We start from the raw sequence: 25,430 nt of genomic DNA on the forward strand, positions 1-25,430 counted from the left end.
GGAGCATTGATGGGAATGTGGAGAGAATTAAAAAATATAGATGGCTTGTTGATGGCTGGCAAGGACATGGTGGGCCAAAGGCCCATTTGTGCGCTGTGTAACTCCTCATAGTCATGACAGATAAGAAAAAGAAGCTTCTGCTAATATTTCTTTTGTTCAGCTGAATTAAAGTTATAGTAAACAGCTGATGATCTAGAAATAAAATTAGCTGAATTCAAATTTATATTTTAGAGGATCTTTTGAAAAGTGTCACCTTTAGTTCAACTATACATTGAATGTATTTAATTACTGAAACAACAATGTTAATGGTCATAGCAAGGGTGCTGACACTGAAGACTTTCCTTCAGCAGTGTATTGGCTCAAATAGAATCAGGTATTGATGAATGGCTGCAATTCACTGTACAGTTGATGAGTACAACCGGAGTGGAAGTGGGAATTCAGACATGCTTTTCTCATTTCATCACCGTCACAATGAATATTAAGGGGACTTACACTGAAACAAGGGAGACCAAGCTGGAGGCTCCCTGAGGAATCTCACTTCCCTCCCATGCCCACCTGCGGGAACTGCTCATGTCTAGATCAAGTTAAAAGGCTGACTGACCTTCTGCACAGTGGAATAACATGGGTGGAGTAACATAATTTTGGAAGAAGAAAGGAAGAGGAAAATGTTAATGGTAGACAAAAATGCTGAAGAAACTCAGTGGGTGAGGCTTCTCCTGCTGAGTTTCTCCAGCATTTTTGTCTAACTTCGATTTTCCAGCATCTGCAGTTTCTTCTTAAACAGAAAAATGTCAATGGCAACTGGGGAGAAAAGCCTGGAAATTATGGGAGGAGATGCTAATTCATTACACACACGTACACACATGCACAATATTTTTTATTGCATTAATTAATTAAATTATTAAACATGTTTATCCCCCCATTAAAACATTTAACTGAGGAACACTATATAAATGTATTAAATTATTGCAATCTATTAATCTAGACAGAAATTAGAATCAAAGTTCATTCTTATTTCAATGAAAGGACTGGTCTCAAAATACCTGTAGGGATTTTTAAATCCCTTCAATTCTCTTCTGTCCTAGTTCTTTGCAAGTTGCAAAAATATCGCCTGGGTTCATTGACTCACTTTATGGTTTGCTCATAATTTATCCTTTGATTTTGAAGTAAAAGATTCCCACTTCCATACAACTTATAAGAACTGACTCAAACACTGCCAGACTATTTGACCACAGGAGGCATTGAAGCCAAGACCAACTGTATTTATTCTGCACTAATGTGCACGTTATTGATTTTATGTCTTTATCACTGTTACACTTGACAATTTACTCAAGGTGAAAGTGGCACTGTGAGCATTGCAGTTTGTTTTGTTTTTCGATTCTGTATAAGCTTCCAAAAGGAGAATGCTACAAGTAGAAGTCCAGAATTTGCATTTTATTAATCAGGAGAACACCCAAGTCAGTGAAAGGTACATGCAATCGATGGATAAGTAAATCCGACTTCAAACAGCCCAGTTACATTTTTAAAAAAAGGCCCAGTTGCATCAAAACAAAAAAAGTTAGGTGGCATTTACCTATCATCATCAATCTTGCATGCTTGGTTTAAGATTGGCTGTGAAATGCTCTGAGACTGCCTGAGGATAAGAAAGGCACTATATATAAATGAGAGTTTGTTGCTATATTCTGCGGGATGCACCATTTACTTCCTTCTGCTGATATACGTGAGATGGTGAAAATTTAAAGGTTAAAAAAAGGGTATTTTTATCTCACAACATGCACATCCATTAAACACTGAGCCATTCTGACTTAATTATGGCCATATTACCACTGTTAGTCATTGGCTCATATAAAGCTTATATTTTGGGGACTTTTAGTTTTGAAAACTTGATCATGCGATTATTTAGACAAAAGATAAATTTCTCTATGGTCCTGAAGGCCTTCATCTTCCAGTTGCAGTTATCCTTTGTATATGATAGGTCAGACGGCCCCACAGGGAAAATTTTCCATTAAGAGATTTTGTAATCTCAAATCAAGTGACTTACTCTACCCATGTCACCCATTCACTGTGCCTCTCAATCCAAAGAAACTAATAGCACTGGGGCTTGAGGCAAGGAGACAACATAAAGGGTTATCTTTAACAAACACCCCTGATCTAAACAAAAACCTGAAATTCCCCAAGAGCAAACAAGAAAATAACAAAGGCAACGATATTCACTTCTTTTCTTCATTCTATGATGGAAAATGAAAGTGAAAAGGAAGTTTTCCTTCATGACAGCTACAAAGTACAGCCTCAGCACACATACAAAGTAAAGCACTATTTTAAAACTACATAAAAATTCAGCTGGCAGGGAGACAGCAGTACTGATATGTGGAAGATAATAGAAGTTGAAAGGTTTGAGTAAACTAAAAGAGAGTAATCTGTCATCCTTCGTCATTCGAGATCTTTCACATCTATCATTCATAGCTCTCCTAAAACCATGGTGCATTAGGAGAGAGATGGACATCTCTGAGTGGAGCCTCAGGGATGGAAGTGCTGTTTTGTCAAATTCCAGACAAGTTCGAGAAAGAGAAATGGGAGAATATGTGATATGTGCATCTTACGACTTCTTGAGATGCCATTTCATCAATGTGCTTGAAGCTAAGTTGGTACAGGCTGCTGCTTTTCATCATACTTGGTGACTGGCATTTCCAAGACTTTGCTTCAAATGGGGTCAGATAGAACTGACAGCATTCTCTTGGCACTTGGCACTTTTATTCTTTCCAGTGTAGTGGAGACCATTTTATGCATCTGTATACTTTATTGTAAGCCAGACAGGGAACGACAGAATGCCAGAAAGGAAGCACTATCTATGAAATAAATTCCAAATTCCTAGAATCTTCTATTCAAAATGGGAACTTGAACAGACAATTGGAAAAGCTCAATTTTCAAAGTTAGATCGGATAATAATATGCTCATTTGTGCAAGGGCAGCACTATCAATAATAAATGCTATTTAAGTGTAGGTACGTTTTATGAATTAGGTTAATTAGGACTGCTTGCCCTGCCTACTTATCATCAAATTAAACAACTGAGAACATCACATCTGCCATAAAAATATGAATCAGCCTGGCTGAGGAATTCATTCCCTAGATTCAAGCACAACTGAGGGATTCCCAATACTAAAATAAGGAACTGACCCATGGCAGTAAGCTATAAGAGCTCATGTAAGCAGAAAATAAATCAATGAGCACCTGCCTGAAAAGTAACAATAAGGAGCAAGAGAAAGACTGTGGTTTCCATCAACTTTCCTGCAACCATGTCGTTGTTCTGCTTTGTGTGAAGAAGCATAGTTATACAGCATGCAAACATGTGCCCTTGCGCACAACTCATCCATGCCGATCAAGTTGCCTCAATGAGGTGGTCACACTTGAAGTCATAGTCCTATGGTCTTACAGTCTTACAGGCCCTTTGGCCCAAATTCCCCATGATGATCAAGATGCTCCATCAATGCTACTTACCCATCTGCATTTGGCCCATACCCCTCGAAACCTTTCCTATCCATGTACCAGTCCAAACGTCTTTTAGATCTTGCTATTACTTGCCTAAACTACTTCCTCCAGCAGCTCGTTCTATTATACCCACCATCTCTCTGTGAAAACAGTTGCCCCTCACATCCCTATTAAGCCTATCTTCACTTTAAATCAGCATCTGCTGTTCCTTCCTGCACCGTATTCTGGCACTCAGGCCAATCTCCACAAACAGAGGCATCAGGAAACATAGCTCCTTGAAAAGCGGAGATTATAATGAGGGCAGAACTTGGTGAAAGGAGCAGTTGGTTTCACTGCACGCTGAGGTGCTCTTTTCCTAATTGTAATTATTGAGATTAACCTGATGAATTACTTCACAAGGTCTCTTTACATCCATCATCAAATCAAAACTCAGTGAAAATGGTGTGGGGATATCTGCTAAGCTCACATGCAGCCTCCCACAACCAGGCAGTTCCTCAATTGAGTCTACGAGAGTCCTTTAATGGTGCTTGATTCTGTGGAAATAATTACTCAGGCAGACTGCTATAAATTGGAATAAATATGATCCCCAAGGGGTTTATGAACAACTAACATCCGAGAGCAATTTAAAAAGACACCACAAAACAGTAAATTGGTACAGTAAGTTAGTCCCTGGTGAGATGGGAGTTTACAGTCCTAATGGCCTCTGGGAAGAAACTCCTTCTCATCCTCTCTGTTTTCACAGCATGGCAATGGAGGCGTTTGCCTGACCGTAGCAGCTGGAACAGTCCGTTGCTGGGGTGGAAGGGGTCTCCCATGATCTTGTTGGCTCTGGATTTGCACCTTCTGATGTATAGTTCCTGCAGGGGGGGCGAGTGTAGTTCCCATAGTGCGTTCGGCCGAACGCACTACTCTCTGCAGAGCCTTCTTGTCCTGGGCAGAGCAGTTCCCAAATTAAATTGTGATGTTTCCAGACAAGATGCTTTCCACAGCCGCTGAGTAGAAGCACTGGAGGATCCTCAGAGACACTCTGAATTTCCTCAATTGCCTGAGGTGATAAAGGCACTGCCTTGCCTTACTCACCAGTGCGGCAGCGTGTGATGTCCATGTCAGATCCTCTGAGATGTGGACTCCCAGGTATTTAAAGCAGCTCACCCTATCCACAGTATCCCCATTTATCTTCAATGGTGTGTACGTCCTCGGATGTTGTGCCCTCCTAAAGTCCATGATCAGCTCCTTAGTTTTTTTAACATTCACGGGGAGGCTGTTGTCCTGACACCAGAGTGCCAGATCAGCCACCTCCTCCCGGTAGGCCTTCTCATTGTTATCGGAGATCAGGCCCACCACCACAGTGACATCAGCAAACTTGATTATAGAGTTGGAGCTGAACCTAGCCACACAGTCATGTGTGTACAGGGAGTACAGTAAGGGGCTGAGGACACAAGCCTGGGGGGATCCTGTGCTCAGAGTGAGGGACTTCGATGTATTTCCCCCCATCTTGACTACCTGGGGCCTGGCGGTGAGAAAGTCCAGGACCCATGGCACACAGGGGGGTGTTGAGCCCCAATTCCAGCAGCTTCTCAGCAAGTCTGGTGGGGACTATCGTGTTGAAGGCTGAACTGAAGTCTATGAACAGCATCCTCACATAGCCACCCTTCTGGCTGTCAAGATGAGAGAGAGCGGTGTGCAGAACCTGGGAGACCGCATCGTCTTTGGATCTGTTCGGACGGTATGCGAATTGTAGCGGGTCCATGTTGCGAGGGAGGAAGACGCAGATGTGTTTCTTGACCAGTCTCTCAAAGCATTTCATGACTACCGAGGTTAGGGCCATTCAGACAAGCTGGGAGGCATTTTTTGGTACAGGTACAATGATCGATCTTTTGAAGCAGGCAGGGACCACAGACTTGGACAGGGAGAGGTTGAATATTGTAGTGAGCACCGGAGCTAGCTACGTAGCACAAAACTTAAGTACTCGCCCCGAGATGCCATTTGGGCCTACAGCTTTCCTCGTGTTCACACATGTCAGAGCCGCCTTCACGTCGTGCTCGGACAACGAGAATATGTGCACATCCCCAGCGATGGACCTCCCTCCAGCACACTGGCAGTGTTGGTTGTTAGCGGGCAAGCCTGGGGTGATGTTGCCTATCTCGAAACGAGCGTAGAAAGAGTTCAGGTCATCAGCTAGGGAGGTGCTGGCACTTCCGGTTGAGGGGGGGGGGGGGGTGGGGGGCACTCCGGTAGTTGTTTACAGTCCGTAGCCCCTGTCACAGGCGTCTGGTGTCCTACTACTCCACCTGTGACTCCATCTTGTCCCTGTACCTCCTTTTTGCGTCCTTCACCGCCCTTCGCAGTCGGTAGGACTCTACCTTGTAGACGTCCATATTTCCGGAAGTTGTAGGCAGCGGTGCGAGCATTCAAGGCAACACGAACGGACCTGTCCACCCAGGGTTTTTGATTCGGAAAGGTGCTAACCTTTACCGTGGGGACGATGTTATCGGCTATTGTTGCGATGAAGTCCGTGACCGCTTCCGCGAACTCACTGACATCTCTGGAACTTGCTTGGAACATATTCCAGTCAACATCTGTCAGTGCATCTTGCAGCATGGCCTCTGACTGGTCGGATCACCGCTTTACGTCCCTCGTCACTGCCGCTTCCCGAACTATCCTCTGTTTATACTCCAGCAGCAGGAAAATTATTTTCCTAAGGGAGGGAGAGAAACGGCCTTGTAGCCCTTCCGGAACGGCGTATAGCAGTGGTCCAAGGTTATTTCCCCCCTGGTGGCACACGTGATGTGTTGGTAGAAGTTCGGCATGACCTTCTTGAGATTTGATTTATTAAAATCTCCAGCCACCACCATAGCCGCATCCAGGTTCTTGTTTTGATGTTGACATAGCACATCGTGTAGGGCCGATAGTGCCACGTCGGTGTTCGCATGTGGTGGAATGTAGACGGCTGTGATGATCACTGAGCCGAACTCCCGGGGAAGGTAGAATGGGCGGCATGAGATCATCAGGTACTCCAGGTCCGGCGAGCAGGAACGGGAAAGCATCTTGATATTTCCAGGATTGCACCAGTTGTTATTGGTCATGAAGTAGACTCCTCCACCCTTGGATTTCCCAGATTCTTCTGTTCTGTCAGCACGGTGGACAGTGAAGGACTCGGTTGGGCAGATTACCTGATCCGGCACCAGTGATGTCAGCCATGTTTTGGTCAGGCAGAGGATGTTGCAGTCCCATATGTCCCGCTGGAATCTGACCCTCGCCCTGAGGTCATCCAGCTTGTTTTCCAGGGACTGGACGTTCGCCAGAAGAATGCTGGGCAGAGGAGGACGAAAGGTTTGGGCTCACAGCCTATTCCGAATCCCCCCCCCGCTTACCCCGATGTTTTATACGGGTTTTCCTTGGAGCCGCGCTCCCATTGTTGTTGCCGCGGCGCTCACTGTTGATCTCTGCTGGCCATGCTGGATCGGTGAGTACAGCATTTAAAAAGTCTCAGTTTACGCTAGAGTTTAGTTTTAAGAGAGTTCCCTGTCATACTTTGTTAGTGCTAGGGAGTTGGTACATAGAAATAAGTTAAAAAAGAGCATGCAAGTTAAAAATACGCACAGTTTCCGCGGAGCTGCCATGACGTCGACTGGACAGGGGCGCGCCATCTTGAGACTTTCATAAATTCCCTTTCATAAATTCAACATGGTTTTATGAAAGGGAAATCAAGTAAAATGGATGAAGGGGTGCCAGTGGATGTAGTGTATCTAGACTTTCAGAAAGCCTTTGATAAGGTCTCGCACAGGAGACTGGTGACTAAAATTAAAGCACATGGTATTGGGGTAGGGTGTTGACATGGATAGAAAATTGGTTGGTAGACAGGAAGCAAAGAGTAAGAGTGAACGGGTCCTTTTCAGAATGGCAGGCAGTGGCGAGTGGAGTGCCGCTAGGCTCGGTGTTGGGGCCGCAACTGTTACCATATATATTAATGATTTGGAAGAGGGAATAAGGAGCAACACTAGCAAGTTTGCGGATGACACAAATCTGGGTGGCAGTGTGAACTGTGAAGAGGAAGTTAGGAGGTTGCAGGGTGACCTGGACAGGTTGAGTGGGCAGATGCGTGGCAGATGCAGCATAATATAGATAAATGTGAGGTTATCCACTTTGGTGGCAAAAACAAGGGGGCAGATTATTATCTCCATGGGGTTAGGTTAGGTAAGGGGGAGGTGCAGCGAGACCTGGGTATTCTTGTACACCAGTCACTGAAAGTTGGCGTGCAGGTACAGCAGGCAGTGAAGAAAGCTAATGGAATGTTGGCCTTCATAACAAGAGGATTTCAGTTTAGGAGTAAAGAGGTTCTTCTGCAGTTGTATAGGGCTCAGGTAAGACCACATCTGGAGTATTGTGTACAGTTTTGGTCTCCTAATTTGAGGAAGGACATCCTTGTGATTGAGGCAGTGCAGCGTGGGTTCACGAGATTGTTCCCTGGGATGGCGGGACTGTCATATGAGGAAAGATTGAAAAGACTAGGCTTGTATTCACTGGAGTTTAGAAGGATGAGCGGGATTCTTATAGAAACATATACAATTATAAAAGGACAGGACAATCTAGATACAGGAAAAATGTTCCCAATGTTGGGCGAGTCCAGAACCATGGGCCATAGTCTTAGAATAAAGGGGAGGTCATTTAAGACTGAGGTGAGAAAAAAAATTTTCACCCAGAAAGTTGTGAATTTGTGGAATTCCCTGCCACAGAGGGCAGTGGAGGTCAAATCACTGGATGGATTTAAGAGAGAGTTAGATAGAGCTCTAGGGGCTAGTGGAGTCAAGGGATATGGGGAGAAGGCAGGCACGGGTTATTGATTGGGGACGATCAGCCATGATCATAAAAATTGGCGGTGCTGGCTCGAAGGGTCGAATGGCCTCCTCCTGCACTATTTTCTATGTTTCTATGTTTCTAACAGGCAATAGTGCGAATAAATGTGCAAAGAACCTGAGGACAAAGATAAACAAAGAAGGATAAATCCACTTACCCATAGAAGTACAAAGAAAGGAATACAAGAGCTGACACAGTGACTGGAAGTGGCGGCGCTGTTAACAGCTGCGGCTCGCCTGCAGTCCGTCTGTCTTTAATTTTTTCTGTTGTTTTTTTTTGTCTTGTTTTGGTTAAGTTTTAGTTTGTTGGGTTGTGTTAGAGGAGGTGAAACATGTTCTCTGTCTCTTCCTTCGGGGGCATGCGACTTTTTCGTGTCGTATCCCCCTTCTCTGCCTCCGTCTGCACTGAGGCCTAATGGCGGAGCTGGCGGCCTCCAACCTGCGACCGACCCCGAGGCTCCAGAGGCAGAGCCAGCCAGGACTTACCAATGAGAGGCTGGCCGTCTTTGGGGCTAAGGCAGCGGTGGCCTGACTTGCTGGTGCGGTGTTCTGGCTTTCGGCGGCGGCCTGGAGCTGATGCAGCGGGGCTCGGAGCTGAGACTGCGGGACCCGGAGCTGGGGCAGCGGCCTGGAGCTGGGGCGACTGCCCGGAGCCAGGGCGGCGGCCCGGAGCGGAGACTGCGGGACCTGGAGCGGCGACTGCGGGATCCGGAGCTGTGGCGGCGGCCCGGTGCTGGGGCAGTGGCCTGGAGCGGAGACTGCGGGACCCGGAGCTGGGGCGGCGGCCCGGAGCGGAGACTGCGGGACCCGGAGCTGGGGCGGCGGCCCGGAGCGGCGACTGCGGGACCCGGAGCTGGGGTGGCGGCCCGGAGCGGAGACTGCGGGACCCGGAGCTGGGGCCGCGGCCGGGAGCTGGGGCGGCGGCCCGGCGCCGGGGCGGCGGCCCGGAGCGGAGACTGCGGGACCTGGAGCGGAGACTGCGGGACCCGGAGCTGGGGCGGCGGCCCGGAGCTGGGGCAGCGGCCCGGAGCGGAGACTGCGGGACCTGGAGCGGAGACTGCGGGACCCGGAGCTGGGGCGGCGGCCCGGGGGGGAGAGTGCGGGACCCGGAGCTGGGGCGGCGGCCCGGAGCGGAGACTGCGGGACCTGGAGCGGCGACTGCGGGACCCGGAGCTGGTGCGGCGGCCCGGAGCTGGGGCAGCGGCCCGGAGCGGAGACTGCGGGACCTGGAGCGGAGACTGCGGGACCCGGAGCTGGGGCGGCGGCCTGGAGCTGGGGCAGCGGCCCAGAGCGGAGACTGCGGGACCCGGAGCTGGGGCGGCGGCCCGGAGCGGAGACTGCGGGACCTGGAGCGGCGACTGCGGGACCCGGAGCTGGGGCGGCGGCCCGGAGCTGGGGCAGCGGCCCGGAGCGGAGACTGCGGGACCTGGAGCGGAGACTGCGGGACCCGGAGCGGGGGCGGCGGCCTGGAGCTGGGGCGGCGGCCCAGAGCGGAGACTGCGGGACCCGGAGCTGGGGCGGCGGCCCGGAGCGGAGACTGCGGGACCTGGAGCGGAGACTGCGGGACCCGGAGCTGGGGCGGCGGCCTGGAGCGGAGACTGAGGGACCTGGAGCTGGGGCGGCGGCCTGGAGCGGGGGCGGCGGCCCGGAGCGGGGGCGGCGGCCCGGAGCTGATGCTGTGGCGGGCCGTCTCGGAGCGGAGGCGGCGTTCCGGCTTTCGGCGGCGGCGACATCACCACGGAGGTCCGCTGGACTGGAGAGCGGCATCTTCGGCCTGGATCGATCGCCTCAGCGCAGAGGGAGAGCAAGGAGGGAAGAGACGGAGACTAAGACTTTGCCTCCATCACAGTGAGGATGTGCTTGGTGAACTCACTGTGGTGGATGTTTAATTTGTGTTTATTGTATGTTTTGTTATTATTGATTCTGTGTATGACTGCAGGCAACATAATTTCGTTCAGACCGAAAGGTCTGAATGACAATAAAGGATCTATCTGTCTATCTGATCTATCTATCTGACAGAGGCGTTACAAAGAGCACACAGAATGCCACAGATTTGATTGTAAATTGGAGAAAACTATGGCAGCAAAGTATAGTGAGATGCACATGGTTCTGAATTGGGAATTTGTAATGACTGGCCACCCAGGAAACATGGAACCATATTTTATTTTAAAAAGACAGGTTTGAAAATGTACCTGGACACAACGAATATAAACATAATGCTCTACAGTGCAATGATCAAACAAAGATGTAAACTCAGAGGGGTGCAGAAAATGGTGGCAAATAATAATGAATGTACAACATCAACGAGCTCGGAAAAATCTCCACTTCCAAATTCACAAGATTTCTGCACCTATTGTCTATGTTTTTCTAGCACTAACTGCAATTAACAATTAAAAATATTACTTAGTGAACTGTTTGATTGCCTCATGATACTAGATACTCCAGCTGTCAACATTTTAACATTGTTAACATCTTACGGACTGAACTCCAGTGGAAGAACAAAGCAAGAATGAGAGTTTTACAGTTCTTTCCTAATGGTAAACCAATGATACAATACCTCAAATCTCTGAGAGCTGACTTTCTTTCCTTTTTTGGACCATACAATTTTCGGCCTTGGGTCTCCTGAGGTTTGGCAGATAAATGACGCAACCCCTCCTGAGGCTCCCGTCTGGTCAATGGGAGTTCTTGTAAACTTTGGTGGTGCTATAAAAAAAGAAAGCAATAAATCAGATTCCGTGATAACATCAGTCTCAGTTGCCATGTATTACTACATTTCATTAAACAAATTGAACTATGATATCACCAGTCTGCTAGATTTGTGGGAACTTTTAAAAACTGCACTATTTCAAGTTCATGTCCATGATAGCAAAGGTATTTGCAGAAGACATCCCCAGTGTGAATTCCATGGGGCCCAACAATATTCGGACCATAAATACATTCAGATTTCAGATTAATGATGACTTAGCCTTTTAAAAATGTTATTCCAATGTTTTAAAAGTTCCTACATCAGTTAGTTATTATAATTATTTATTGGATTTGTTGATATTAATTGAAGAGTCCCTTATTTCATGGCATTTGGATTTTGGATATTCATACCAGAGATCTTCAATTGTTCTAGTCTGTATGTGAATGCTTTCACTGAAAGGCCCAGGAAAGGTGGACTAAGATGCTAAACTATGGGTAACTCCAGACCAAAAAGAACTATTATATATTAATACTTATAGTGATTCAATCTTAAGCGAATGATAATCAAGTCAGGAATAAAGAGTCGAGAGTGTTTACTTGTCATATGTACCGACAATAGAACAATGAATTTCTTACTTACAGGAGCCTAGCAGGCCCATAAACGCAATACACACAGCTAATATACTTTCAATATTCAATAAATCAATAGCTATAATACTAGTGCAAAAATAAAACTGCAAAGTGCAACCAAAGACTTAAATTGGCAAATTTTGCAGCCAACTGCATCCTCAGCTAGAAGATTTTTTTTTGCATAGTTAATACTTTCCTCCAATGTAGACCAACATGAAAGAAAAATTGGAAAACAATGTCTGACATGGTCCAACGCGGAATACAATAGTCTGTGCAGCACATCTGACCATGAATTAATGTAATGGTTCCACATTGGAATCAGCAACATGATCACAAAGTGACCAAATTTACGAACTGGTACCATGCAGAAGTGAACATGTCTTCCACTGCATGCCATTAGATCAAACAGGGAAGATTGCCTGCAATTTTCTTAACTGGAGTCAAAATTGTGCAACGATTTTAGAAACTCACAAAATGCTGGGGTAACTCAGCAGGTCAGGGGGTATCCCTGGAGAACATGGATTGGGGACATTTCACCTTCTTTTAGGAATGTCTGCCCATCTGCTCCCTGCAGAGGGACAATCCTGGTTAAGAGCGCCAATTTGTCTTCATCCATTGATTTGAATGCATAGAAAGTCAGTCATTAAGGTCCTGCAATGTTCTGACCTGCACTCTATTCGAGTTCAGCACCAGCTCTGAAAGATCTCAGCTCTGCAGCAACGCCCAATACTCAATTGAATAAGTGAACAAATGGTTAAATGGGGTTAAAAAGAATGAGAAGTAATCTTATTGAAACATAGAGGATTCTTGGGATGTGTAACAGGTTAGATGTTGAGATGTTGTAAGAGAATTGTAAATTAGGGCATGTAGTTATAAAATGAGGGAATGGTTATTTAAAACTGAAGTGTGTAGGAACCTTCCTGGAGAGGATTGGTAAATGAGGAGATGTAAACGAGAAGGGGATCAGTCACGGTCATATTAAAAGATTGGGCAAGCTAAGGGGGGCCAAGTCGCTCCTATTTTTTGATGTTCTTGAGATCAAGCATGTCCAATAGACCTTCCTGTGCATATGAAATGACAAAAGTACCAACGAAAAGACAGAATTAATTTGAGGTAGCACAGAAGTATATGGAAATAAACAAGACAATGTCTCTAAACAAGGTTAAGTAAAATCTGACAGCTTACAGTTCAAAACAGTGGTGGAGGATGAGTGATTTTTTTTTCATAGCAACTAAGAGTAGAGTGTTGATGTTTTATGATTGAGAATATGTGGAAGTGTGTATGTAGACTGCTAATGGACTAACAAACAATTTTATAATTTGTCTCAGATGTTAACCTTCCAACTCCTGGCATTGTCAACGGCGGTTCCACCTTTTCATCCAGTGGTGGAGAGTTTTTGGTGATTAGATTAATTTGTATCAAATTCAACTGAAGACTCATTGACTCTGGTCATTATAATCCACACTGAACAAATGCGTTTCTGTGTGATGCAAAGATGTTCAAATGAATTACACCGTTCATGTTGTATCCATGAGACGTTGCAGTAATAAGCGGTGTTAACCTTGTGTTTTTTAAAACAGTGGATATTGAATTAGTAAGGGCAAGCTGAGAACCTGCACATGGCATTCTTATTTTTGCTTAAGAATATAATATCAACAACCCACAGAGGTTTGTGACAGTGACAGTGGTTTGATAAAGTTAGTCAACTGCGCATTTAGACCAAGAATGTGTTTGTCAATATGGAGGAATTCCCTCATTTGGTGCTAAAAGCACAACAGCGGTGATAATGCTTCCACAAAAGTGCTCTTGTTTAGTTACACTCTGATGTACATGTGCCAAAGCTATTACAAAATATAAAATCAACAGGGTGAGGACATAGCAGTTCAAGTATTATCGGTATGGGAAGAAAATAAAACTGATCACTTAGCAAAAAGTATTTTAGTCTGGCAGTTAGCGACTCTTATCAACTTCTACAGATATATCCTAGAAGGCATCCTATCGGAATGCATCACAGTTTAGTTTGGCAGCAGCTCTGCCAAAGACCACAAATAATCATAGAGAATTGTGGATTCTCATTAGTCCATCACTACAAACCAGCCTCTCCCCCAACACCACCCTCTCACCCGCCCCATCGACCCATCTACACTGCACGATGCCTCCGGAAAGCACCCAAAATAATCAAGAACCATTTTCATCTTGGTAATCTCCTCTTCTTTCCTCTCCTGTCAGATAGAAAATACGCAAGTTTTTAAAGCAGGTATAAGTGGATTCAGGAACAGCTTCTTCCTCACTGTTACCAGGCAACTAAATGGTCTGCTCTTAAGCTGGGGGTAGTCTCAATAGAAGACTATTTTGAGTGCTATGTTGGGGCAGTTTTGGGTAACCAAACATCCAATAAGACTGACCCATGAGCACACTGCCACGTTATTTGGATATTCTTAGTAGATGTAGGAGGTTTCTTTACCCAAAACTGCCCCAATATGGCACTCAAAGGAAAGTTATATTCTTTTCTCACTATTCCCAGCCTTGTGTTAACTATCACTGGTACCTGACCAACTTAGATCCACATAGGTACAGCTGGTCAGGGCTGTCGCAGGAGATGCAAGTCTTATTTTGCATCACTGGAGCTTGTCCCTCTCACCTTGCAGTCTAATCACTCTCACACGAGCTCTTTACTTTCTTCATTGACTGCTTTATTTTTGATTAAAATAACTCCAAATGTACTCCTACATCTTTGACCCAGCCCTGAACTTCAGAGGCTGGATTGCAGCTGTAAATAGCTCACGCTGAAACATTAGCATGCAAGTGTTGATGGACTGCTGGCAGCTATTTATAACCTTGACTGACAAATCAGGGAGCGACTGGAACAGTTCATTGCTCACTGACTCCTGTCAATGTGCAGAAATGCAAATGCCCATGAACTATCCCATTGTGATCGGTTACAAAGCAACACGTAACAGGTCGTCATTCTCATTTTCAATCTTTTCATTGATCAATAGCTGGGTGGGGAATTGTAGAACACACATCAGTCCAGAAATTCAGTTGTAAGATGCATTGCATGCCCTGAAATTGATGTCAGATTAACCGTGCCATAAATCGTGGAAGAATTTGGTTACATATCATAAGATTATAAGATCATAAATGATAGGAGTAGAATTAGGACATTTGGCCTATCAATCATGGCTGATCTATCTCCCCCTCATAACATAATTCTCCTGCCTTCTCCCCATAACCTCCCGTACTAATCAAGAATCTATCTAAAGGGGCTGTCCCACTGTGGCGACCTAATCCGCGAGTTCTGGCGATTTTCCCTCGACATACTCGCAGCTGGGTCGACACGAGGTCCTAGGAGGTCTTTGTAACTCTCCTTCATGCTTGACATGTTGAAAAATGCCCACGAGTAAAAAAAGGTCGCCATGGAAAAAATCGATACTTTTTTTACTCGTAGGTTTAGTCGAAGTAGGTCTTAGTAGGTCGGCATGTTATTTGTAGGTAATCAAGGGTAATCGAAGGTAATCGAAGGTAGTCATAGATAGTCTTCAACATAGTCGAAGGGAGGTCGAAGGAGATCGAAGGAGGTCGACTTCACCCTCCACTATTCGGAGTCCATTTTTCCCGAAGCTAGTCGAAGGGAGTCTTCAACATAGTCGAAGGAGGTGGAAGGAGGTGGAAGGAGGTCTTCAACATGACATTTTTTCAAACTCTCCTAAACTCTTCTAAACTCGTGAATTAGGTCGCCGCAGTGGGACAGCCCCTTATCTCTGCCTTAAATATATCCACTGATTATATATCTGGTTGCATATTAGGTTCCTTGAACCACAACAGAAGGAATAAAACTTTAATTGCAGACCTTGCACTTGTGTTTTTTCATCTACCCTTTCTCTGTAACAGCAACACTATAATGGTGCCTGCCATTCAAATGAAAGCTCCTGATCTTCATTGTAGACACAAGGAACTGCAGATACTGGTTCACAAAATAAGGCACAAAGCAAACAGTGTGCACTTTACCCCCACACTCAAGGAATGCACAGCCCCTCAAAGCGGGTGAATTGATCAACTATTCACAGTTCAATACTCAAGAAAGACAACTTGATGTACCTCATTTGGCCAATACTGATCTTTTCAGGCTGATTTTAAATGATTTCCTTCTGCCACAGCATTTTTAGTTTCCAGTCCTATCCCAAAAATGGTTTCTACTTACTGACGATTCCTCAACAACCCAGCGGAAGCCGTGCTTTAGATAAGAATCACCTTTATCAAGAAGCATTTCCTTTCGATAATTTTAATTAAAGCAGAAAGCTGATCCCTCTGATGCACTCAACAACAGATCCTATACACTGAGATAAATAGGTGCCACTGTTCTTCCAGAAGCACTGACATTCATTTAAAGAACTGGCTTCAAGTGCCTCAAGAGGTAGTGCTGATTATTAATCCTTTGAGGGCTGCTTAACATGGCTTCCAAATTCCACCCTGAACTGACCCTCTCTGGTCACAGAATCTGTAAATTGGCTTTGCAAACATTAGAACAAGAGTAAGCCAGTGAAACTGCGTTATTATTTCCACATTATTCTCTGCAAATGCAATTACTCGTGCCTTAGGGAGGTGAGAGTGATGGAGAGCAAAGGAAACAGCTCCCTTGGCCCACCGTGTCTATGCGGCCATTGTACTTACTTATTCTATTCCTATTTACCCACATTTGATTCATATTGTTCTCTGTCTTGGTGCTTGTCCAGGTGCTTGGTTTAGTTTAGTTTAGTTTGGAGACACAGCGCGGAAACAGGCCCTTCAGCCCACCGGGTCCGCACCGACCAGCGATCCCCGCTATTAACACAATCCTACACCCACTGGGGACAATTTTTACATTTACCAAGCCAATCTACCTACACACTTGTACGTCTTTGGAGTGTGGGAGGAAACCAAAGATCTAGGAGAAAAGCCACACAGGTCACGGGGAGAATATACAAACTGAATTCAGACAGCACCGATAGTAAGGATCGAACCCACGTCTCTGGCATTGGAAGTGCAGTAAGGCAGCAACTCTACCTCTGTGCAACCGTGCATCTTAAATGTTGTGAGAGTACCTGCTTCAACCAATTGTACCAGTCATGAGTTCTGGAATTTTGGCATGTTCGGGACTGACATTGTGGGCCGAAGGGCCTGTTCCTGTGCTGTACTATTCTACGTTCTATTTCAGTCACACGCTCTGCTCCACAAGATGAGAGCAGAGAGCATCAATGAAATAGGACATAGGACATAAAGTAAACATTGAGTAAATGATTTATCGTTACATCAACTAATGACAGGTGGTTAGCCAGCTCCTAGACATAGATGTAAAAAGCTCTGAAAAGATACAGAAATCCATCTGTGCCATTCAGGCTCCCTCCCACAGTGCCACGCTGCTTAGAACATATCAAACATAGAAAAGTACAGCACAAGAACAGCCCCTTCAACCCACAATGTCTGTGCTGAAGATGTTAGCGAGATCCCACATCCCTCCATTCCTTGCATGTTCATGTGCCTATCCAAAAGTCTTTTAAATGCCACCAACGTTCAACCACCAACCCAGGCAGTGGGTTCCAGGCATTCACCTGTAAAAAACTGGGCATTCTCAACTGGATATCTCCCGGTTGCTTAGACCCACATCTAAGAACTTAGCAACCAATTTCCTGTGAACTGCTGTTGGAATTGCCGTACTAGGCCACGATGCAACTAATCTGGATATGTTCCATACATATCTGTAGAATCTGTACTGTGCAATTGTAATTTTCAGAACTTGGTGAACTTGATAAAGAGGTAGCACAAGCACAATAGATAGAGTGGCCTCGTACTGTCCTCTACATTGCATGAATCTCTCCTTAGAAAACTCTCGGGATCAGCAGATGACGTGGAGTTAAATCTTATACCTCTGGTATGTGCAATTGATTTCATTCATAGAACTACAGTAGGTCAAATAATAAATATGATCTCATCAAATGGCACCATGGACTATTTGAATTAAGGCCAGAAATCCATCTGGGTAGCACTGAAATAAAATGGCATTGCAAAGATAATTGTGTAATTCTGTACACAAATCTGTTTTTTAATGCCACTCCTTCACATTGTTCCTTAACGTGCAAGTTATTCTCGTTCCCTTTAGTCTTCTCGTCATGGGATCATGCAGCACAGAAACAGTCCATTTGGCCCAACATGTCTACACTGTCCACCGGCCACCCATTCATATTAATCCCAACTTCCAGCACTTGGGCCATAGTCTTCCATATCTACGGAGACATGAGTCTGCCGATGCCAGAGCCTGAGCAAAAAACACACTGCTGGAGGCACTCAGTGGGTCAGGCAGCATCTACTGAGAGAAATGGACAGATGACATTTTGAGTTAGGACCTTTCTTCAGACTGATGGAAACAGACATGAGATAATTAACATTTAAATGAAGAGAGCAAATAAAGAGAGCAGTACAGCAACTCAGATTTGAAGTCAGTGTGTGTGCATGCATGAGTGTATCTCTGTGCTGGCAACTTATGTCATGAGAAACATTGAACAGCTACTCTTCTCAGTACAGGTTGTCTGTCCCCAGCTGATTGACAGGGTTCCGTTCCTGTAAACTGTGCGTCACGCTGGAAGTTCGCAAGTTGGAAATGCAACCGAACCGAGTTCCCACAGGGCAGAAGATGCCTGCAGCAGCCGGCAACTCCATCCCATCAGTCTACCCAACGCGCACTTGTTTCTACGGGCTGTGCCTGTGTCTGTAAATTGGGGACGACCTGTAACCAATGATGCAATGACAAAATCACAAAATGAAAATCGTTGCAAGTTGCAATGTGTCAGAATGCGATTTTGGGCTATAGACAATAGGTGCAGGAGTAGGCCATTCGGCCCTTCGAGCCAGCATCACCATTCAATGTGATCATGGCTGATCATCCTCAATCAATACCCCGTTCCTGCCTTCTTCCCAAATCCTTTGACTCCAATAACAGCTAATTGTCCACAGCTGTTTCTCCTTTGATTGTGGACCCAGCTCAGTCCAGAGATCTGTGGTTTCGGGCAGGTGCTGTTTGTGCTGCTGATCTTTGGCTTCTCCTGGCCTGTCTGCAGGAAAACAAGTAGAGGTGCTGTCGCCGAGGGAGGACGGACGGAGCCGCGGCTCGAGAGACTCGAGAGACTAACAGAGACTAACAGAGGCAAAGAGGTTTGCCACGCACTGTAGATATAAAACAGAGGCAAAGAGGTTGGCCACGCACTGTAGATATAAAACAGAGGCAAAGAGGTTGGCAAAGAGGTTTGCCACGCACTGTAGATATAAAACAGAGGCAAAGAGGTTTGCCACGCACTGCAAGGGAGCAGTGGACCAGACAGGAAGAGCGGACGGAATTACCACTAGACAGCCAAACCAGTAGGTAATTTACGGCTGGGGTGAGTACTTTCCCATTTATAGGAGGTAGGATTATATAAATAAGGGGTGTATCAATACAGTAGGGGATTCTTAAATAGGACCAGTTAATTATTTATATAAGATGGGCGGTCAGGAGATGTGCCAATACTGCGAGATGTGGGAATTTGTCGACACCATTGATGTAGAAGATCCCTACAGCTGCAGTAAGTGTTTGAGGCTAGAGGAACTCCAGCTCCGCATTGATGAGCTGGAGACCCAACTTCATACGCTGCGGTACATCAGGGAGGGGGAGTATTACCTGGATGTTTTGTGCCAGGGGATGGTCACACCGACCAGTTTAACTAATTCAGTAGGCAGTGAGCAAGGAAAGGAAGGTGTGGCCATAAGCGAGGCAGGTAGGGGGAACCAGGAGGAGATGCGGCAGGAGCCACAGCCCTTGTCCCTGACGAGCATGACCGAGGCTCTTACTCAATGTAAGGACGGGATCAGGGGCTGTGGGAGGGATGAGCAACCTGGCTGCAGCACCGTGGATCAGGGGGCCATTCAAGAGGGGGGAGTTAGAAGAAATGCCGTAGTGATAGGGGATAGTATTATTCGGGGGGTAGATAAGGTTCTCTGCGGCCAGCAGAACATGTCCCGAAGGCTGTGTTGCCTACCCGGTGCTAGGGTTAAGGATATCTCTGCGATGCTGGAGAGAAATTTGCAGTGGGAGGGGGAGGATCCAGTGGTCGTGGTCCATGTGGGGACCAATGACATAGGAAGGACGAGGAAGGAGGATCTGCTGAAGGAGTTTGAGCAGTTAGGGAATAAATTAAAAAGCAGAACCTCGAGGGTACTGATCTCCGGATTGCTACCTGAGCCACGGGCCAAATCGGCGAGGGTACGTAAAATTAAAAAGCTGAATGCGTGGCTCAAAGACTGGTGTGGGAATAATGGGTTTGGTTTCTTGGGCCACTGGCACCAGTACTGGGACAGGGGGGATCTGTTCTGTAAGGACGGACTTCACCTGAACGGTGCTGGGACTGGGGTCCTGGTAAATCATATAACTAGGGCAGTAGAGAGGTCTTTAAACTAAGTAGCGGGGGGGAGGTATCAAGGGGGGTAATAACGGCAGGGGTAGAGGAAATAGAGCAGGGTATCAGTGGGGAAGCGGAAAGTCAAAATGTGACAGGAGACATAATGGGTGAAGATAAAGCTCTAGATGTAAAAGGGGCAAAAACGGAAAGGAAGGGTAGTAAAAATCATCTGAAAGTGCTTTATCTAAATGCACGGAGTATTCGTAATAAGATAAATGAATTAACGGTGCAATTAAGTATATATAGTTATGATATCGTGGCCATTACGGAGACATGGCTGCAAGGGGATCAGGACTGGGAGTTAAATATAGAGGGGTACTCGACAATTAGGAAAGATAGACAGGAAAGAAAGGGAGGAGGGGTGGCCCTTTTAATAAGGGAGGGAATAACGGCAATAGAGAGGAAGGATATTGCGTTGAAGGATCAGGATAGTGAAACAGCTTGGGTACAGATAGAGAATAACAAGGGGAAAAAAACACTAGTGGGTGTAATTTATAGACCTCCAAATAGCTGTGACGCTGTTAGTCAGAACATAAATCTGCAAATAGTTGACGCATGTAAAAAGGGAACTGCTGTAATCATGGGGGACTTCAATTTTCATATTAATTGGGCAAACCAAACTGGGCAGGGTAGACTAGAGGAAGAATTTATAGAATGTATTAGAGACGGGTTCCTAGAACAGTATGTCACAGAACCGACAAGGGGGGAGGCAATCTTGGATCTGGTCCTGTGTAATGAAGCAGGATTAATTAAAAATGTCATAGTTAGGGACTCGTTGGGAACAAGTGACCACAATATGGTCGAATTCCATATTCAAATAGAAGGGGAGCAGGTTGAAACTCAGGCTAGGGTGCTTAGTCTAAATAAGGGGGATTATGAAGGTATGAGGACTGAGCTGATCAAAGTTGACTGGGATAGCAGACTCAAGAATAAGACGGTACATGAGCAGTGGTGTACGTTTAAGGGTCTACTGTATAACCTTCAAGAAAAATTTATTCCTATGAAGAAAAAAAGGGGTAAGGGTAAGAACAGTCAGCCATGGCTCAGTAAAACTATAAAGGATAGTATTCGGCTGAAGGCAAGGGCATATAAGGTAGCCAGAGATAGTGGGAGGGTAGAGGATTGGGAAGCATTTAAAGGTCAGCAAAAAATAACTAAGAGATTAATTAAGACGGGGAAAATAGACTATGAAAGGAATTTAGCAAACAACATAAAAACTAATAGTAAGAGTTTTTATAGCTATATAAAAAGAAAAAGGGTGGCTAAGGTGAACGTTGGTCCATTGGAGGGTGAGACTGGAGAGTTGTTGGTGGGGAACATGGAAATGGCAAAGGCATTAAACGAGTATTTTGTATCAGTCTTCACCATAGAAGACACAAAAAATATTCCAACGTTGGATAAACAGGGGGCGGTAGGAATGGAGGAGCTAAATACTATTAAGATCACCAAGGAGGTGGTATTAGGGAAATTAATGAGACTGAAGGAGGATAAATCCCCTGGGCCTGATGGATTACATCCAAGGGTCTTGAGGGAGATAGCGGTGGGGATTGTGGATGCATTGGTGATAATTTTCCAAAACTCCCTGGAGGCAGGAACGGTCCCAGTGGATTGGAAAATGGCCAATGTAACACCTATATTTAAAAAAGGAAGTAAACAGAAAGCGGGTAACTATAGACCGGTTAGTCTAACATCGGTGGTGGGTAAAATGTTAGAGACAATTATTAAAGAAACACTAACGGGGCACTTGGATAAACATGACTTCATCGGACAGAACCAGCATGGTTTTGTGAAGGGGAAGTCCTGTTTAACGAATTTGCTCGAATTCTTTGAGGAAGTAACAACCCGGGTGGATAAAGGGGAACCGGTGGATGTGGTATACTTGGACTTCCAAAAGGCTTTTGACAAGGTGCCACATAAGAGACTATTGCTAAAAATAAAAAATTATGGAATTGGGGGTAATATATTAGCATGGGTAGAGGATTGGCTAACAAATAGGAAGCAGAGAGTGGGGATAAATGGTTCATACTCGGGATGGCAACCGGTAACTAGCGGGGTTCCGCAAGGGTCGGTGCTGGGACCCCAGTTGTTCACAATTTATATAAATGATTTGGAGGAGGGAACCAAGTGTAATATATCAAAATTTGCGGACGATACAAAAATGGGAGGAAAAGTAGGGGATGAGGAGGATAGGAAGAGTCTGCAAAAGGATATAGATAAGCTAGGTGAGTGGGCAACAACTTGGCAGATGAAGTTTAATACTAATAAATGTGAAGTCATTCACTTTGGGAAAAAAAATGATAGGGCAAGTTATTTTCTAAATGAGGAGGAGCTGCGTTGTAATGCAACGCAAAGGGATCTAGGGGTATTAGTACATGAATCACTAAAAGTTAGTATGCAGGTGCAGCAAGCAATCAGGAAGGCCAATGGAGTTTTGGCCTTTATTGCTAGGGGGATTGAGTATAAAAACACGGAGGTCTTGCTGCAGCTGTACACAGTATTAGTGAGACCACATTTGGAATACTGTGTACAGTTCTGGGGTCCATACTTAAGAAAGGATGTACTAGCCCTGGAGGCAGTGCAGCGAAGGTTTACAAGATTAATTCCTGCAATGAGGGGATTGACATATGAGGAAAGGTTAAGTAGGCTGGAACTCTACTCTTTGGAGTTTAGAAGAATGAGAGGCGATCTCATTGAAACATATAAGATCGTGAGGGGCCTTGATCGGGTGGATGCACCGAGGATGTTCCCAATGATCGGGGAAACTAGAACTAGGGGACATAGTTGCAGAATAAGGGGGGGCTTTTTTAAAACGGAGATGAGGAAGAACTTCTTCACCCAGAGGGTGGTTAATTTATGGAATTCACTGCCCCAGGGAGCAGTGGAAGCAGAAACTTTAAATATATTTAAGACTAAAATAGATGGTTTTTTAGCTGCCAAGGGGATAAGGGGCTACGGGGAGAGGGCAGGGATATGGACCTAGGTATGGTTAGTATAGTAAGACCTGAGTGATCTCCTGGACAAGTGTCGATCGCCTAGATTGGGGTCGGAGAGGAATTTCCCGGATTTTTTTCCCGAATTGGACCTGGGTTTTTATCCGGTTTTTTGCCTCCCCCAGGAGATCACGAGGTTTTTGGGGTGGAGAGGGGTGATAGCGGTATAAAGGGGAGGGTAGTGTCTTGTGTTCTGTGTCTTGTGTCTACTGTTTGTGGGTAAGTGTGTCTGTTTAGTGTTCAGCCATGAGCGAATGGCGGTGCGGGCTCGACGGACCTGGTGGTCTACTCTCGCACCTACTTTCTATGTTTCTATGTTTCTATGACTCCGCTATCTTTAAGAGCCATATCTAGCTCTCTCTTGAAAGTATCCAGAGAACCGCCTCCACCGCCCTCTGAAGCAGAGATTTTGTTGGGAGAGAGAAAAACATGGCATCACTTTCCATTGCAAGAGGACACCAGCCTTTCTTTCTGCAGGCAAAGGCTGTCTCTTGTTCAATTTTCATTCCTGACCAAGTAGTTCGTCCACTGTCCTGGAGAATGCCAGAAAAACATGGTACAGGAGATAGGTAGACACAAAATGCTGGAGTAACTCAACGGGTGAGGCAGCATCTCTGGAGAGAAGGAATGGGCGACGTTTCGGGTCGAGACCCTTCTTCAGACTGATGTCAGGGGAGGGGGCAGGACAAAGATAGAATGTAGTCGGAGACAGTAAAGGGCCTGTTCCACTTGGCAATTTTTTCGGCGACTGCCGGCATCATTGGCTGACATATCAGGTCACCGAAAATTTTGCGGCGTGATGACGTATGACGCGTGGTGTTTTTTCAAGTGTTGCAACATTTATTTTGTCGCCGCTGGATTTTGAAATGTTCAAAATCTTTTGGTGACACTGATATGACGCCGGCTGTCACCGAAAAAAATCGCCAAGTAGGACAGCCCTTAAGACTAGTGGGAGAACTGCAAATTGGAGGAACAGCATCTCATATTTCGCTTGGGTAGTTTACACCCCAGCGGTGTGAACATTGACCTATCTAACTTCATATAGCACTTGCTTTCTCTCGCCACCCCTTTCCCCTTCCCAGTTCTCCCACTAGACTAACTGTCTCTGACCACATTCTATCTTTGACCCACCCCCTCCTCTGACACAGGTCTGAAGAAGGGCCTCGACCCGAAACGTCATCCATTCCTTCTCTCGAGAGATGCTGCCTCACCTGCTGAGTTACTCCAGCATTTTGTGTTCTCCTTCGATTGAAACCAGCATCTGCAGTTCTTTCTTACACATCTGGTACATTAGATATGCAGCCACAAATGCAACCATACTCCAGTCTATACCTCTGTTGTCAGAAGCTGACCAAAACAGGTATTTGAAAATATTCCACATTTGAGCCAAATATGGATGCCATTTTAGTGAACCCACCAATCATTTCCGATGTGATATTAGACAGGAAAACAGCTCAACCTTTCAACTTAATTAACACATGGACATTTGTGTTAAATTGAGCCCGCATATCACTTTCAGACATTTCCACTTAGAACAGCAAATTCTTGATGCTTGTCACTTTGAGAAGTGCATGTGATACATTTGTGTTAATGATCTGGCACGTTTGATCAAATATAACTCAGGGAAAGAAGTGAGAAAGCAACGTTGGATTTACCTGTAAACTTTATGAGTTGAGACAAAGTGGCAGGGGTCGAACACAAAAGGGTACCAGAAGTTACATTACTTTGGGAATACACTAGATGCCAAAGCTATGATGGTGCATTTATTTAAGTATCTGACATGTACACAGAACACCCATTATTGCTCCATTCATTAAAATGCAAATGGGAAGAAAATAATTCAGGCTCTTCCTATTCAAGAAAACCATAACTGATTAAAACAAAACATGGTATCATGCTAAATACACTGCAGTTTATCTTGGAGAATGTTTCCAGAATGACTGTCTTGCAATAAAAACACTGGTAAAATGTCACTCATTTTAATAACATTTCCTCCATTTAGTGAGAGTTGGCAGCACTCACATCTGATTGGTAAATGAGTCAAATAAAAGATAAAGCCATCAAAGTGTGAAAATTCTGCACAGATAGAAAGTTATCATTGGGAAAAAACAATGAATTTAGACTGACTGCAGAGAATGCTGACTTTGAAAAACTGACAAGAAAATAGTAAACTGAGAACGTGTTTGAGAAGAATTTGTACTCTGCCTTTCAGACGACATGAATCCCAAATTAAACATTGATCTAGTTTCAGCATCAGAAATCATTGACGTATGGCAAAATTAAAAGAAGAGCAGTCTCATCGAGAGCATCCTGACCG

At 45.2% G+C, this 25,430-nt stretch overlaps 1 protein-coding gene across 27 annotated transcripts in view; it reads right to left on the reverse strand.

Moving 5' to 3' along the window:
- The window catches only part of ptprd (protein tyrosine phosphatase receptor type D), a 578,649-nt gene that overhangs the window by 309,619 nt on the left and 243,600 nt on the right, over nucleotides 1-25,430 (reverse strand). For all 27 annotated transcript variants that reach the window (XM_033017983.1, XM_033017971.1, XM_033017981.1 and 24 more), the window contains exon 3: nucleotides 10,901-11,046. In XM_033017983.1, the coding sequence (XP_032873874.1) occupies nucleotides 10,901-11,046 (146 nt within the window). The remainder of the gene's footprint in view (nucleotides 1-10,900; nucleotides 11,047-25,430) is intronic.

Source organism: Amblyraja radiata, chromosome 3, assembly GCF_010909765.2.
Source record: "Amblyraja radiata isolate CabotCenter1 chromosome 3, sAmbRad1.1.pri, whole genome shotgun sequence".
Lineage (NCBI taxonomy): Eukaryota > Metazoa > Chordata > Chondrichthyes > Rajiformes > Rajidae > Amblyraja > Amblyraja radiata.